The sequence below is a fragment of the Vombatus ursinus genome, unplaced genomic scaffold (genome assembly GCF_900497805.2).
Source record: "Vombatus ursinus unplaced genomic scaffold, bare-nosed wombat genome assembly UNPS02014786.1, whole genome shotgun sequence".
Taxonomy (NCBI): Eukaryota; Metazoa; Chordata; class Mammalia; order Diprotodontia; family Vombatidae; genus Vombatus; species Vombatus ursinus.
Genome location: NW_020954564.1, coordinates 18,633,179 through 18,649,881, shown reverse-complemented (window position 1 = coordinate 18,649,881; position 16,703 = coordinate 18,633,179). Strand labels below are relative to the sequence as shown.

The 16,703-nt window shown below is 40.8% G+C and overlaps 1 protein-coding gene across 1 annotated transcript in view; it reads left to right on the top strand.

Annotated features, from left to right (window-relative positions):
* Positions 1-4,204: 4,204 nt before the first annotated feature.
* Positions 4,205-16,703, top strand: part of LOC114047013 (zinc finger protein 850-like) — a 60,974-nt gene continuing 48,475 nt past the window's right edge. The window contains exons 1-5 of the mRNA XM_027867657.1: positions 4,205-4,300; positions 4,484-4,817; positions 5,715-5,803; positions 13,175-13,301; positions 13,641-13,736. Coding sequence (XP_027723458.1) covers positions 4,709-4,817; positions 5,715-5,803; positions 13,175-13,301; positions 13,641-13,736 — 421 coding nt within the window. The 5' untranslated portion in view covers positions 4,205-4,300; positions 4,484-4,708. The remainder of the gene's footprint in view (positions 4,301-4,483; positions 4,818-5,714; positions 5,804-13,174; positions 13,302-13,640; positions 13,737-16,703) is intronic.

Genomic DNA, 16,703 nt, shown 5'->3' with positions numbered 1-16,703 from the left:
ACTTGAGACAAAATGATTTCACTTCCACGTGGGATTAGGTATCATTTGATATTTAAGTACTTGGGATGGCTTGGGCAGTTCAAAAGCTTTCCATTTGACCCTATCCACAATAACTACCATAGAGGTTGCTGAAAGGGCCCATATAGGTACCAACTCCCAAGAGCCTGATGTTCTTTCCCTTGGAGTCCTGCCTGAAAAGTGTCCCATGGACTGGGGGGCCCTACTAGGCCCATGGGGGGGGGGGGTCACCTGGTATAGTAATAGCCTGGCTACCAGTGGCCAGAAGCCTCTTATATACAAATAGAGCATGAAGCTTTAAGGAATGCCTTAGACTTGAGTAGGACTGAAAGGACTTCACAACTTTTAGGTTGGACTTTGTAATACTGTTTAACCTGAACCCTCATAGGCTAAGGATTGGTTGCCTCTGTGTCAATCCCATGTGTAGGAGCCATATCCAAAGCTAAGAGGGTCAGGGAAGGGGTACTGTGGGAAGTTTGAGGAGAAACTAGAAGATCTGGAACAGATGTTGTGAAGAGTGGGATAGTGACTTGATTAGGAAGTGGAATGATTATCTTGCTGTAGTGAGGGCCAAGAAAACTCCAAATGGGGTCACAAAAAGTCAGACACAACTCAAATGACAACAAAAATATTTTCAATAAATTTTAAGTTCATTTTAAGGAAGCTAAGTGACACACTGGGTAGAGGGCTGGGTCTGGAGTCAGGAAGACCCAAATTCAAATCCAGCTGCAGATACTAGCTGTGTGTAACCTTGGATGAGCCATTTAAGTTGTGTGCCTCAGTTTCCTCAACTGTAAAATGGAGAACACAATAGCACCTACCTCACAGGGTTGTTGTAAGAATCAAATAATATTTGTAATAGCACAGTGCCTGGCACATAGTAGATACTAGGTAAAGGCTCTGACCCCCACCCCCAAGTGCTTGGCAAACCTTAAAACACTACATACCAGATTTCACCACATATCACCACCACCGTTTTTGTTTGTTTTTTTCAGTCTAAAAATTGGTTTATAACCTTTCATCATGGTATAATAACTCAGTTCGTTACACCGCTTAAAAAGTAAACAGCAGCAATGTATGAGCCTAGAATTCTCAGCACACGTGCATTGTCAGTATATTTTTCTTTTTTTTTTTTTGTTTTGTTAGGCAATTGAGGTTAAGCGACTTGCCTAGGGTCACACAGCTAGTATGTGTCAAATGTTTGGTCTGAGGTCACATTTGAACTCAGGTCCTCCTGACTTCAGGGCCATTACTCTATCTACTGCGCCACCTAGCGGCCCCTGTCAGTATATTTCTGAAAGCTGACTTTGGTGGTTTGTTTAGAGCGCTGCAGTATTGTTACTCAACTGAATAAAGAGCTGAGGGCGCAAGGGGAACAGATGGGCTGGCAAAGCTGCCATGAGTAAGTCCCGTGATATGGTATGGCCTGCATCTTCCCAATTTTAACATATTCATGAGTATTCTGTGCATCTTAATCTTGCACCAAAGACAGTTTAGTAATAAATGATTTTTAAGTAATACCAGCACAATTTAAAAAAAAAAAAACTTCGCATAACGATCACACACCAGTTTTTGGCAAACAAAATTTGTCATAAAATCTGCGACAATTATACAATGAAATTGAGTAAATGCTAGCTGTAGAGGCCTTATCTTATTCATCATTGTATTCTCCATAAGTTAGCATAGGTGTAATTTAGTTGCATTCAGACTCAAAAGACCTAAGTTCAGGTTTCTCTATCACAGCAAAGTTGTATGGACTCCTCAGGCTGTTTCTTGCTCTGTTAAAGGGATAATACTTATATCTATTAATATTTTCCCTATTACAGTGCTATTGTGAGGCTCAAATGAGATGATAAAACCAATGATAAAGACTCTTTGTAACCTTAAATTGTTACGTAACTGAATTATTACACTAACCTACCCCATAAATATTTGTTGACAAAAAAAGAATCAAAATGTTTATTTTTGATCCTTCCTAAAGGAAAGGAAAGAGAACAAAGAAAGCTATCAGGTATACGTTAATCTCTATGCCCAGGGTGTTGGGCCTAGAGTCAGGAAGACTTGAGTTCAAATACTGCCTTAGACAATTACTAGCTGTATGATCTCAGGAAAGTTATTTAACCTCTGTTTGCCTCAGTTTCCTCAACTGTAAAATGGACATAATAAGAGCACCTACATTGCAAGGTTGTTATGAGAATCAATTGAGATTATTTGTAAAGTATTTAGCGGTGTCTGGTACATAGTATGTGCTATATAAATGCTTATTCTCGTCTCCGATTAAGGACCTATTATATGCCAGGCATTATGCTAAGCACTAGGGATATAAAGGCCAAAAAACAACCAAACCAAACAGTGCCTTGCTCTAAAGAAGTTCACAGTCAAACGAGGGAGAAAATATGCAATAACTATGTACAGCTGACATTTACAGGATAAATTGGAGATAATCAACAGAGGGAAGGCACTAGCATTAAGGGAGATCTGGAAAGGCTTTTTATAGAAGGTGGTGCCAGGTTGAGGAGTACCTTTTATTTTAGAGTTGTGAAGGCACTAATGGGGGCAGCTAGGTGTCGGAGTAGATAGAGAACTGGGCTTGGAATCAGGAAGGCTCATCTTCATGAGTTCAAATGTGGCCTCAGACACACTAGCTGTGTGACCCAGGGCAAGTCACCTCACCCAGTCTGCCTTAGTTCCTCATCTATAAAATGAGATGGAATAGGAAATGGCAAACCATTCAAGCGTCTTCGCCGAGAAAACTCCAAATGGGGTCACGAAGAGTCGGACAGCCTGAAACGTTGGGCAAACTAAATAACAACAAAAGGTGCTGATGAAGGGTTTTTAGTTGAGGAGCTGTGCTTTAGGAATATCATTTTAGCAGCTTTGTGACAGGATGGATTGGAGGCAGAAAAGATTGAAGGGAGGGAGGCCAATTAGGAAGGTGAGTCTAGGTGAGAAGTGATGAGGGCCTGAAGACCTGAAATAGGGAAGAGGGCCTGTGGGTAAAGAAAAGTGGGTTAAAGTGAGAGATGTCATAGAGGCGGACATGGCTTGTCACCTGGTTGTATGGGTAGACAGTGGCAGGAGAGAATAAAGAACGACTGATGTCGGGAAACTAGGTGACTGCCCTTAATGGAGGTGCCCCATTGGGAAGTGTGGAAGAGCGTTTTGAAGTCCTATTTCTTGGGTTCCGTCTTGTCCCTCTGATATCTCTAGTGGATTAGACATCATTTCTCCTTGTAAATAACGCTATTACCTTTCCCCCAATCAGACTGTTTCCTCAGGTCCTAAAGCTCCTTAAAGTACCCTCTTGGCTTCAACCCAAAAAAGCCACTTCCATCCTTGCCTACTCCTCCCCATGGATTTGGTTTCCTCGGCTTGTTCCCACCTACGACCCTCGAGGTCGTACTTCCATTTCCGTTTCCGTTCAGGAAAAGAAAGAAGCCGATTCAGCTGCCAAAGAGGCAGACCGAGGGCCTTGAAAGGTGGAGCGAGGATAGAGACTGCATTCTGATTGGTGCAGAGACCTTCGCTTCCCCGTTCTTCCTCTTAATTTAAGGGATAGTGCTAAGCTTAACTCTTGGCTATGCCTTCGATGGGAAGACCAGAGTAGTCTTTCACATGGTAACAAGGGATAGGACGTGGCCGTACCAACCACTAGGACCTTCTCGAAAACAGTCCCCATAGCAACAAAGCAGAAGAACTCTAGCCATTCTGGAAGTTGTAGTCCTTTGGTTCCCTAGGCGCAGGCGCACTTTCGAGGCTCGTCTGAGGATGCGCGCGCGTCCCCGTCGCCATGATTGGTTCTTCACCCCGAACCAGTTCCTTATCGGAGGGCAGTCCGGGTCCCAGTGCCAGGTATTTAATGACCCGGCCCGATCCTTGACCCCGCCCCGAGCCAGAGCTGGGCGGATCCGGAAGGGATCTGGGACCGAGTGAGGGAGGGGGGCTGGTTTAAGATGGAGAAATCTGGTGTGTGTGACAGACTCCCGTCAGAATGTCGTCCCGAAGCTGTTCGGGCCGTCGGACGCCAGCGCCTTGTGCCTCCCGAAGCAGGGGGGCTTCGGCGCGTGCAGGGACAGACCCTGATTTCTTCCACCTCGTGTGTGCAGCGCCCCCGCTGGCCCAGAGCCTGAAAAACAGTGGCGCCCATTAGATCATCTCCTCCATCCTTAGAGCACCTTGTACTCACTTGTATGCCCATGTTACACCCCCGGAGAATGTAATCTCCATGAGATCCGGAACTGGCTTGTTTTTGTACCTGTATCCCTAGTGCCTTGCATATATAGTAAGTGCTGTTAAATGTTTGTTGAATTAAATTAGATATTTTATGAAAGCATGAAACTCATCAGGTGCCCATTCGTTAGCCTGGCTCTCTGGCTATCCCTTCAATGCTATGTAGGAATTTGAGGCATTTTGAAGAATTTGATATTTCTGGTCTGCTAATTTTATCTTCTCTCTGTGTCCACAGCAGTCCTGCGTAGAATCTATAGTTATCTAGCCTGGAGCTTCAGAGGAAGCGTTCTGCTGAAGAGACAGATACCTCAGCCCCTGAGTGAAAATCTCAGATGATATGACTTTGCCTCTAAGACCCTTAGGCCTTCGGAAACAAACAGGAATCAGTCCCAGAAGCAGATCCATTTGGCCTTAGACCTTTGGCAGAAACTTCAAGAGGGAGCTGGTCCTTGAGTGGTTGATGAATTTACAACCATCTTGCCTGGCTAAAGAGGACTGGAGTGACTTAAGAATATCTAGAATAGGAAGTGTGACTTTCAAGGATCTGACCCAAATGCTTGGGGAGAAAGGTGAGACTAAAAAGAAGTGTGGAGAAGAGATGTGGATGAGCCAGAGAAAAGGTTATAGACCAGTTGCTAGGGTTTTGTCCCTGTTGAAAAGTAAACATTCTTTTTATCTGGAATTACCTTCCTTTTTAGAAAGTTTATTCAGTGAAGGAGGTACCATACTTTCTGGATTGGGATATTGTATGGGAATAAAATTCTCCCCAGCATTGCACTCTTACTCCACATTTGACAAATGATGATTCTGAGAAGGGACCAAAAGCAGAGTATTCTAAAATCCTTCAAGAACCAAAGCCTGGGATAGAAAGAATGGAAATTTCTGAGACTGTGAATCCTGAAACAAAAGCATATAGCCAAACACTTTGGCTTTAATGGGTGCTCTGCAAGATAGTAGATATCATATTTATAAAAGCTTTCCAAACTGAGCTTCAGCTTGTCTGGTTGAACTTGGAAGTGAACTCTGGCTTGAGACTATGATTGTAATACCTAGAACCTGCTAGGACCATAAGCGTGGAATGTAGCCCAAGCTGATATTAGTCACACATATTAGTTGTACATATCTTGTTTGTACATATTTATTTGCTGATATCTCCCCTGTTAGATGGTGTGCTTCTTGAGGACAAGGACTTTTACCTCTTTTTGTATCCTTAGCACTAAGCACAGTACATGGCACATGGTAGGCATTTAATAAAGAATTATTGACTGACTGACTGACTGACAGTATCATGAATCCGTTCTGATCCTGACTAGCAGATGGGACTTCTACTGGGTTCCATTTGACTTTTCTTTCTCTCCACAAGGTGTGTGGAAGTCACAGTCAATTGCACATTGAAGATTTCTAGTCTATTGAGTGTGGGAACCACAAGGCCAGAAAATATCTCATGATTCCTTCCTCTTCCACAGTTCTGTCTTCTCAGAAATATGCATTTATCCAAGAGGGAAACATTGAGGAGCAAAGAAAGGCCTCTGAATTCCTTACAGCCAGGTTCCAGGTGAGTTGAGAATTGTTGGTTTCGGTCTTTTCCCCTTCCAACTCTGACTCTCTCTGCCCTCAAATGGCATCTCCTGTTTGAGGATAGAACATTTCCTTCCCGCACCTAGGAGTATGACCCATCCAGAAGGGAGCTCCAGTTGTTCTGTTCTAGGAGACTGGAAATGTGGCCATCTTATATAGTGCCATTTCACAGTGACCTCCTCCTCCTCACTAGGAATCTACCACATATAAGGTTATTCAGTTCTACTGTGTGCCCAGTACTGTGAGCTTGTGAACAAAAAAAAAAAAGAAAGAAAAAGAAGAAGCAAAAGACATAATCCTTGTCCTCAAGAGCCTTGCACCTTTTTTTTTTTTTGTCAAGGCAGTTGGGGTTAATCAACTTGGCCAGGGTCGCACAGCTAGTAAGTGTCCTGTTTCTGAGGCCGGATTTGAACTCAGATCCTCCTGACCCCAGGGCTGGTGCTCTATCCACTGTGCTACCTAGTTGCCCTGGCCCTGCACTTTCATTGGGGAAAATATGTAGATGGAAAAAATAGATATTGATGTACCCTTTCTAGAGGCAATATAATATTGACTGATTACTCTTCTCAGAGCAAGAGGTAGAAAGAGGCATTGCAGAGGGCTGGGAAGGAAGGATAGAAAATGATAGGGGAAGGTAGATGAAGATGAGAATATGTGCTTCAGAGAATGTAGAACTGAGTTGGCAGGATAAAGTTCAGAAAGACAATTCAACAAACTTAATCACGTGCAAGACTCTAAATGAGGCTCTGGGGAAACAAATATTTATATTACACAGGTCCTGCTTTCAAGGAGCTCACAATCTAATGAGTAAAAAGAGAAATACACCAAAACTTTTGATTCAAGAAGGAATGAGGTTGGTTGCAAAGGAGAGATTTGGGAAGAATGAGGAGGGGAGAGATCACTTTCCTTTTTGGTTTAAGGAGGGGTGGGTTCAGGGAAGGCTTTATAGAGGAAGCATTAATTGATTTTTAGTCTTCGAAGGAAGAGAGGTACTTCAGTAGCTGGAGAAAGTTAATAAGGGTAACTTAAAAATCTCCTAGAGCTTATTTCAGTTATGAATTTCTTAATCTGAATTTGGTTGTAACTGAAATCAGAATTGTTTCTGTAAGCTACGTAAAGAAGTCACTCATCATATGTCATTTAACCTCCTGTCTGTGTATAAATAAGTGTAACCTCATGTGCTAAACTAGGCTGAGAGTAACTGAGGGGCCTCAAACCCATCAGTGAGTTAGGGGGGTGTCTATCCCAAGCATGTGAAGACATCCCTCAGCAGAATGGGCAGATGAGTATGATTGGTTCCAACAGCCATGAAAGCAGGCACTGTGGAGTGCTTAGAGGTTAGTTAGACATTGTAGACACCGAGGTCATCCACTGCATCCTGAGCCATCACCAGTTGTCTCGACTTTTGTCTTGCCACTGGACTCTGATGACGCTGGAAGAGAGAGTGAGGCCAATGACTTGATGCAACTTTGCCTCACTTAAAATCAATTTATGCATCTGTCAAAAGATATCACCCATGCCATTTTACCATTTTTACCTACCTCAGAGTCCTGTGGTGACAGGCAAATGATGAAGCAGTAGGTGCAGATGCACTGCGAGCTGTAGTCACAACTCTGCACGAAGGCAGCCCAGGCCTTAGAGTCATCTACTCACTGGACTAAAGCAGCAGTGGGATTCGGTGTGAGTAGTCTTTTTTAAGACTGCACTACTCACCTCCTGGTGTGAGGAAGGGGCTAGAAAAGGTGCCCTAAAAATTGTCTGCTTTACGTAACCTGCTTATTACCATGGCAGGTGGAGATCTTCTCTGTGGTCAAAACACAAAAAAATGTGCAAAAACTTTTGTGAAGATGATTCCACCCACCATTGGTACATGGAATGTGTTCACACTTATGTACAACAAGAAATCCAGTGGACTTGAAAGATGAGCAGCTCTTGCTCTGTGAGAACTCAGGTATCACATCCAAATAGCAGCCCTGAATGAAACAAGGCTGACAAATGAAGGCTAGCTTACCAAAATCAAAGCTGAATACATGTTTTTTTCTTGAGTGGCTGCAGTGATGGGGAGTGCCATGAAGCTGACATAGGTTTCATAATCAAAACAATCTGGTCATCAAGCATGTATGCCTGCCAAAAGGAGTGATTGCTCTACTTACAGGAAAGCACCACACCACCAGTCATTAGTGTGTATGTTCCCACCATGACACTGATGAGGTCAAAGAAAAATTTTATGAAAACCTGAAGACCCTTATCATCAGTGTGCTGAAAGATGACAATCTTATAATTCTGGGTGACTTTAATGCCACAGTAGGCACAGATTATTAGACATGGCAGAGAGTCCTTAAGAGAAACAGCAACAGCAATGGTCACAAGGCTTGTGTGTCTCATGGCCTTCTCATCACCAACACTGTATTTCATTTACCTAAATGCAATAAAACTATGAATGCATCCTCATAGCACACATTGACTTTTAATAGACTATGTCTTTCTGGGGCAGCTAGGTGGCACAGTGGATAGAGCACCAGCCTTGGAGTCAGGAGGACCTGAGGTCAAATCCGGCCTCAGACACTTGACACTTATTAACTGTGTGACCCTGGGCAAATCACTTAACCCTTTTGCCTAGCCCAAAAGAAAAACAGACTATGTCTTTCTAAGGAGAAGAGATAGGATGTGAGAGTGATGAAGGTGATGTGATGTGTGGCACAAAGTGCTGGACCAGTCATAGATTTATCCTCTCCAAGCTAAACATTCACATTCAACAAAAGTGGTGGCAAGGCAAGAAGACTACCAGAAGACTTAATGTCAGTGGATTGGCGTGCTTCTCTCTATGTATACAGTTTGTTGCTAATTTGGAGGGAAAGCTGAGTCAACACAGTTGGCAACAGCAGAGCAGAAAAGGAATGGAAAGCTTTCAGAGGTTTGGTATACAGCAGCTCATTTACTCATCTGAGCCAGAACACTCACAAATATCAAGATTGGTTTGAGGAGAGTAACAGGGAAATTCAGAAGCTGCTAAACAAAAGACAAGAACGCCACCAGGTTTACCAGCAGGATTGTTCATCCATCCCTAAGAAGGCAGCATTTAACTCCAGTGAAAGTAAAGTACAAGCAAAACTTAGAGATGTGCACAATTCTTGACTCAGTAAGAAAGCAGATGAAATTCAGTTTTATACAGATAGTAACAATCCACAGCACTTTTATGATGCCGTGAAGGCTATATATGGGCCAAAGATCTATGGTGCATCTTAACTACTCAGCTCTGATGGAGTCACTTTGGTTAGTGATCAAGGATATGTTCCTGGAGAGATGGGTTGAACACTTCCATGGTGTTCTCAACCGACCATCATCAACCAATGCTGAAGCCATTGACCATATACCTCAGGTTGAAGTCAATCCCTCTCTAGCCAAACTTGCCATTAGATTCCTCTCATGTGGCAAAGTGCCTGGTACTGATTTTATTCCAGCTGAGATTTATAAGGCAGGGGGTCCACTGCTCATACAAAAGCTGACAAAAATCTTCTGAGTTATATGACAAGAGGAGGTTATCCCCCAGGAGTTCAAGGATGCTCAATGGAGCATTGAGGCATTTCTATAAAGGAAAAGGAAATAAGTTGACCTGTGACAATTACAAGGGGTCGTTGCTGGCAAGATTCTTGCCAGAGTCCTCCTTAATAGGCCCCTTCACCTGAGAGATGGTCATCTACCTGAGAGCCAGTGTGACTTCAGAAAGGGCCAAGGAGGAATTTACATGGTGTTTGTTGACCAACAACTCCAGGAGGAATACTAAGAGCAGAACAGATTTCTGTACACAACATTCATTAATCTGACCAAGGCCTTTGATACTGTCATTCATTTGGACTTGTGGTAGATCTTGGCAAAATTTGGTTGCCCAGAGAAGTTTATCAGTGTTGTACATCAATTCCATGATGGCGTGCTTGCCCTGATTCTGGATAATGGCTGATGCTTTCGAGCTTTCCCAGTCACCAATAGGAAGATTCTGAAGATCACCTGGCAAGATATGGTACCTGACACTGAGGTCCTTTCTTCAGCTGAATTTCCAAGCATTCATATTCTACTGCAGAGAATGCAACTGTGATGGGCTGGCCACATTGGTTGAATGCCAAACATACATTTGCCTAAAAGACTATGAGAACTCACACAATGCAAATATACACAGAGGTGAAAAGTGATACAAGGACACTCTCAAGGTGTCTCTGAAGAACTTTGGAATTAATTGAGAGACATGGGGGATAATGGCACAAGACCACCCAGCTTGGCGTGCGTGTGTCAAAGAACATGCTGTGCTGTTTGAGCAAAGCAGAATTGCAGTAGCTCAAAAGAACTTGAGATGCATAAATTTAGAGACATCTCTGAACCAAATGTTCATGTGGACTATTTGTGCCTGACCTGTGGTAGAGCCTACTGATAGACACACCATACCTTGACTCCAACATGGTGATTTCAGTCCTTTTCGAGCATGAAGAACAACTACTGCAACTATCATCCTATAACTCTTCATCTCTTTGTAGATAAACATCTTGAAAGGGCCTTTTACAATAGGTACCTCCATTTTCTCTCCTCTGATTTTCTTCTTAACCCCTTAATATTCAGCTTCTGACCTTATCGTTCCAATGAAACCAGTTACCAGTAATCTTTTGGTTGCCAAATCCAATTATCTTTTTTCAGTCTTCGTCCTCAACCTCTCTTCAGCCTTTGACAATGTTGGTCACTCTCTTTTCCTTGATACGCTCTTCTTTCTGGGTTTTCTCTTCTGGTTTTCCTCCTTCCTATCCAACCCAGGATGAACAGCCAAAACAGAAATGAGACCTAGTGAAAAGCAAACTTTTGAAGTTTGTAATATAACTTATTATAGAGAAGTTAATATTTCTGGCACTTAGTAGTTGTGATTTCTGAGCCTCACTTTCCTAATATGCACAATGAAAGTAATACTTTGACTACCTACTAGTGTTATAAAGAGGAAAGTATTTTGTAACTTTAAGTAGTATGCAAAATGTTACCTATTATTAACTGTATCATGTAATATGCTCTTAATTAAAAAAGAAGAGACTATTATTAACATAAGCTACTATTAAAACATCCAGGAGGTTTGCAGCAATATCATTCTCAATATGCTCAAACATTGCAACCCCACATCCACCCCACCAGATGTCCAGACCTATTGCTTTAAATGCCTATGATGTACACCAGGTTATTCCACTTATGCATGGCCCTAATATAAAATTATGGCTTCTAGCCACTAAATCCATGTTTGTATATATCTGGGCCCCATAGGCTTTTCCCAGTAACTAAAGATGGATAATAGTCACAAACAATGATTTTAGGAAGTCCTTATCATCAATACAGAGGTATAATTACCCCTACTTTTTTGGGCCAGAAAAAGAATGGAATGCCGTATGATGACCACAGGGCCCAGATAAAGCCCTTTCATAAGTGGTCTTGATTATATTCTCCCAGTACCTGTCACTCCTTTTCATTTACTGCATAAGTGGCAGCAGGTTGGAAGGATGATCATGCTTGTGTCCCAGGAGAACAGCTAGGCTCTTTCCTAATGAAAAATCTCTTTCAAGACCTAGTGTTCTTCATGTATTATCCAATAGTTTCCTGAGGCAAGGCAACTGCTGCTGAGGTTGATTCTTAAAGGGGCTTGAGAGCCTTTTCAGGGAAGGTACATCATTGCATGATCCAGTCTTAATGTAGAGGGAATTTGTGATGCTGCAGCCATTGTAGCCTGAACACAGTTCATACTGTATGCATCTTGACTTTCCCCCAAGACTATCTGGCCTGAGTGATCTCCTCACCTGTCATGTTACATAGCCTTGTTATGAGATAATGTAGTATGGCTGTTAAAAAACAGATAAGTCTTCTACTTTATTAATACGTCTACAGTGGGGCAAATAGGTGGTGCAGTAGATGGTACACTGTACTTGGAGTCAAGAAGACCCAAGTTCAAATCCTGCCTTAGACACTTAATACTATGTGAAACATGACATGTCACTTAACCTTTGTTTACCTTAGTTTCCTCAACTGTAAAGTGAGGATAATAATGGTACCTCCCTCACAGGGTTGTTGTAAGGATCACATAAGAGAATATTAGCAAAAAAGTGCTTAGTACAGTGCTTGACACGTAGTAAAGGCTATACAAATGCTTATTCCCTTCCTTTTCTCTTCCCTATGGTTCTGAGAATAAGGAAGGGAAAAGATAGACCTTCTACTGTGTTGTTTCTTGGTCAGACTTTATGTAGGATATCATGTTCTGTTCTTCATGACATATTTTAAAGGAATCATTGATACACTAGAACACATCTAGAAGTGGGTGACCAGCATGAAAAAAAGTCATATGAGAAATTGTTAAAGAAACTAGAATGTTTAGCCTTGAAAAAATTTAGTCAAGCTATAATAGTTGCCTTCAGTTATTTGAGAAGCTGATACATAAAAGATCAATTTGATTTATTCTTTGTCCTTCCAAAGGAGACAGCTAGGAATAATGGATAAATATTCTAGGGAGGCATATTGCTGCTCAATAGAAGAAAGAAATTCTAACCTTTAGAGAATCACAAAGATGCATTGGGCTGCCTTATGAGACAATGACCTCACTGAAAAATTCAAGCATAGGTAAGATAAAGATACTTGACTGGAGGTAGATGTTATAGTCAGGGTTTCTTAACTTATGGTCCATGAACTTGATTTTTAAAAATATTTTGAAAATTATATTTCAATATAATGTATTTATTTGTATTCCTATGTAATTAATTTTATGCATTGAAAAGCATTATTCTGAGAGGGATTCATAGGCTTCACTGGAACGCCAAAGGTGTTCATGACACGAAAAAAAGATTAAAAACCCCTGTTGTAGTGAGTATTCCTCTGTTGACTAGAAGGTTGTATCAGATGGCCTCCAAGATCCTTTTCAACTTCATAGCTCTGTAATTCTTTTGTGAAGTCTTCCTTAGCTACCTAAACCCATATGGACTTCTTTTCTCTCTCCTGTGTACTTAATATCTATACCGTGCAGTTTAGCACTTTAATAAGTAATGTCTTGTCTTGTTCTACACTTGTAACATGTGTATGTTTTTCTCCCAGTTAAAACTAAGTCCTTTGAGAACACTATGTCTCAACCATATTTTGTACTTCTTATGTGATCAGAAAAGGTACTAGAAGGTAATTAAATAGTAGCAAATTAAATAATTTACTTAATTTAGAATAATCAGTTTCTGGATTACCATAAAAATTTAATAATCCTGTTTACTGCTTTTGATGCTGCCAACTTTCTCCGGTTTCATTCAGTGGATTTCCCTAGGTTAAACAAGGATGTATTTATTTGTCATTTCAGGAATCACTGACGTTCAAGGATGTGGCTGTGGACTTCACCCAGGAGGAATGGCAGCAACTGAAACCTGATCAGAGATACTTGTATAGAGATGTAATGCTTGAGAACTATAGGAACCTGGTCTCTTTAGGTAAGGGAGGCTTTCCTGTGTATCTAAGCACCAACATTTCCATTGAGCACCATTTTTTCCTAAGTTACCAAAAGTTATGATGCTTCTGACATGTGTCAGAATCCAAAGTTCAATGATCCTATATTCCTAATCCCTTTGTAGCAAAGAAACAGAGTACACCTTTCCAGGGAAAGATCCATATTTTGTACAGTAAGAAAAAAGTACTCTTTATGTACTGGCTATTATGTTATACCTTTCTTATATTTCATAGGTCTTGAGGAAAAAGTTTTGGGGATTTTTCTGGAATAGTACTTTTTTCTAACAGAAACACTCAAATTTTTTGTCTTTCTATATGGACAGGACATCAGGTTTCCAAACCAGATGTGATCTCCCAGTTGGAACAAGGAGAAGAGCCTTGGACAGTAGAAAGAGAAGTCTCCACATATTCTTGCCGAGGTAGGTAAGAAAAGGAAGTAGATGGAGTGTTTATACATAACAGTTATGACAGTCAAAATCTAATAAATTATAGAGTTTTATAGTTTTACAGTTGAATGGTATCTTAGAGGTTATTTTGTTTAATGCAAGAACCACCAAATACAGGAACCCCTAAGGCAAAGAAAACCAAGATAAAGAGAAAGTCTGCATTGAGGCAGAAGACATGTTGGGGCCAATGAAGAGACTTACATCTAAGTCTCCTAGTTTTTTGTCTGAGGTATAATTTTCAGACTCAAGAATATGGAAAGAAGTGATTATGTAACTTCTCTAAAAGATCTAAAAGTCCAGCCTTTGCTTGATCATTTCAAGGGATAAAGAGCTCATTACTTTGTGAGGTAATCTCTTCATTTTAAGACAGTTATGATTACTAGGTTCTTAATATTGATCTGAAATTTGCCTTCTGGAAGCTGCTTCTTATTTACTGATCCTAATTCAATCCTCTGGAGCAAAGCAGAATGTCTTCTACCTGTTCAGCCCTCTATCTCATGGTGATAACTCCCAATATAGACAATTCTGTTGTAATTTATAGTCTTGCTTAAATTATTTGCCTATGTTCTTACCACTGTTATGTATCAGGGCTTGAACCTGTAACTTAACTTCCTAGCTCCAAGGCCAGCCCTCTATCCTCTACAATATGCTACTTTTCATGTAATTATAATAAAAGCATAGAAAGGAAAGATCAAAGCAAGGAGTCAGAGAAACTTTTTTTTTTTTAACAGTTGAACATTTGTTTCCTAAGGAGTATTTTTGTTTGTTTCTTGGGAAGAGGAATAGACATATTCCAAGTAAAGAGAATAGGATGAATAAAAGCTTGGAGTGAGGAATTACTTTAGTATCAATCAGCAGGCATTTATTAAATCACTACTATGTCGGGACACTGTGCTTAAGTGCTTGGAATACCTTCTACAAAGAAGCCTTTCCCAGGCCTCCCTAATCTTAGTGACTTCCCTCTGAGCTTATCTCCGGTATATATCTTGTTTGTATGTTGCCTCCCCATTAGTCTGAGAGCTCCTTAAGATAAGGGACTGTGCTTTTTTCATTAATACTTCTTGACTTGACATAGATAAAAAACCATGAAGAAATCTCTCTTCCCAAAGAACTTATCTTTGATTGGCTTTTTATAACATCTATTAAATGTGCCTGGAACTGTGTTAAGCACTGTACAAATATTATCTCATTTGATCTTCACAACAAGCCCCAGAGGTAGGTACTATTGTGTTCCTCATTTTACAATTGCAGAAACTGAGGCAAACAGGTTAAGTGACTTGCCCAAGGTTACACAGTAAGTATCTGATGCTGGATTTTGAACTCAGGTCTTCCTGACTCCAGGCCCAGCATTCTAGCTACTGTGCCATCTATCTACCTAGTATGTAGATGTATAAGAAGATACAGAGTAAACATACTGTGTATGGAATAAATATAAAATAAGAGGTCATTAGAAAGGCAGGACATTAGTAATTGGGGTAGGAGGGAGGGGTGCGGAGAATCCGGAAAGACTTTGCTCTTGAATTGCATCTTGAATGAAGTGAAGGATTCTGTGAGGCAGAGGTAAAAAGGGATTATATTCCAGGCTTGGAGAATGGCCAGTACAAAGGCACAAGTACAGAAGAAAGTGCTATGTATGAGAGTCAGAGAAGAGGCCAGTTTGGCTATACTGTAGAGTCTGGGAAAGGGAATAATTTATGAGGCTAGAGAGATAGGATGGGGTCAAGTGGCAAAAGCAAAATAGAGCAGTTGATATTTTATCCTAAAGGCAATAGGGACTCAGTAGATTATATTGAGTAGGGAAGTAACATGATCAGATCCATGCTTAAGGAAAAACTCTTTGGCAGTTATACAGAGGATGCATTATAAAGAGACTTGAGGCAGGGGGACCAATTGGAGACCATTATAATAGTCTAGGCTATAGCATGTGGGAGATAATTAAGAGAGTGCTTGACTAATAGTATTACTGTCATAAATTATAATAGTTGATTTTCATATAATGTTTCAAGGATTACAGGGTATGATTCATATATTATGCTAGTTAACCCTCATAACAACCCTATCATGTAGGTATTATTATTTCCATTTTACAGATGAGAAAATTGAGGCTCAATGAGGTTAAGTGACTTGTGCATTATTATACTGTCTTTTTCTTTCCACTTCTACTCCTAATACCTCTGACTAGGGCATGCCTCTTGAGAAATAAGAGTAAACAGGTAATATGAGGCCAATTTGTGAAGGATTTAGACTTCCAAACTGAAGACTGATCTTCATGTTATAAGCAATAGGAAGGTATTTTAGGATTTTCATTAGGAGAGCAACATCGGCATATGAGGGCATTGGTGGCAACAGTTCACAGTGGTGATCCTGGTCAAAACAAAAAGGAAGTTGTGTAGGGCTGCAACTCCAAGCTTTTTATCTTTATGCTAGCCAAAAGTCTGAGGATAGCTAGACGTAAAAGATTCAGAAACTCAAAGAAGAATAGAAAAGGCTATGCTCAGTGGACAAAGTGAATTTTGGCAATCAGGACCAATTCCAAGAAAACAAAACAAAAAAAAGAAATACCAATGTTCAGAGTGTAGTGGTGATACTGATCAAAAGGAGCCATTGGTTTTCCCTCTCCATCCTTGTTCCCACTGAATATAAGTAGCCCTGATCCCAAAGGCATATTCATGAAGACAGTGCAATTGAACAGAAATAGGATCACTGTGACTGCAAAAAGGCCTTAAGTATGGTTAAAGGAGCTGTAGGAGTATGCTTATAGACAGGAAATTATCTTTTATGAAGGATTTCTTTGGTATCAGTGTATAAAACTGATTGGAAAGGATAAGACCCAGGAGATTAGTTAGGACTCTATTACAATAACCAGAATATGAGTTAATGAAGTTTTAGACTCAGGTTCTACCTGCTTCCCATAATCTTGATATTTACTCTTAGCCATAG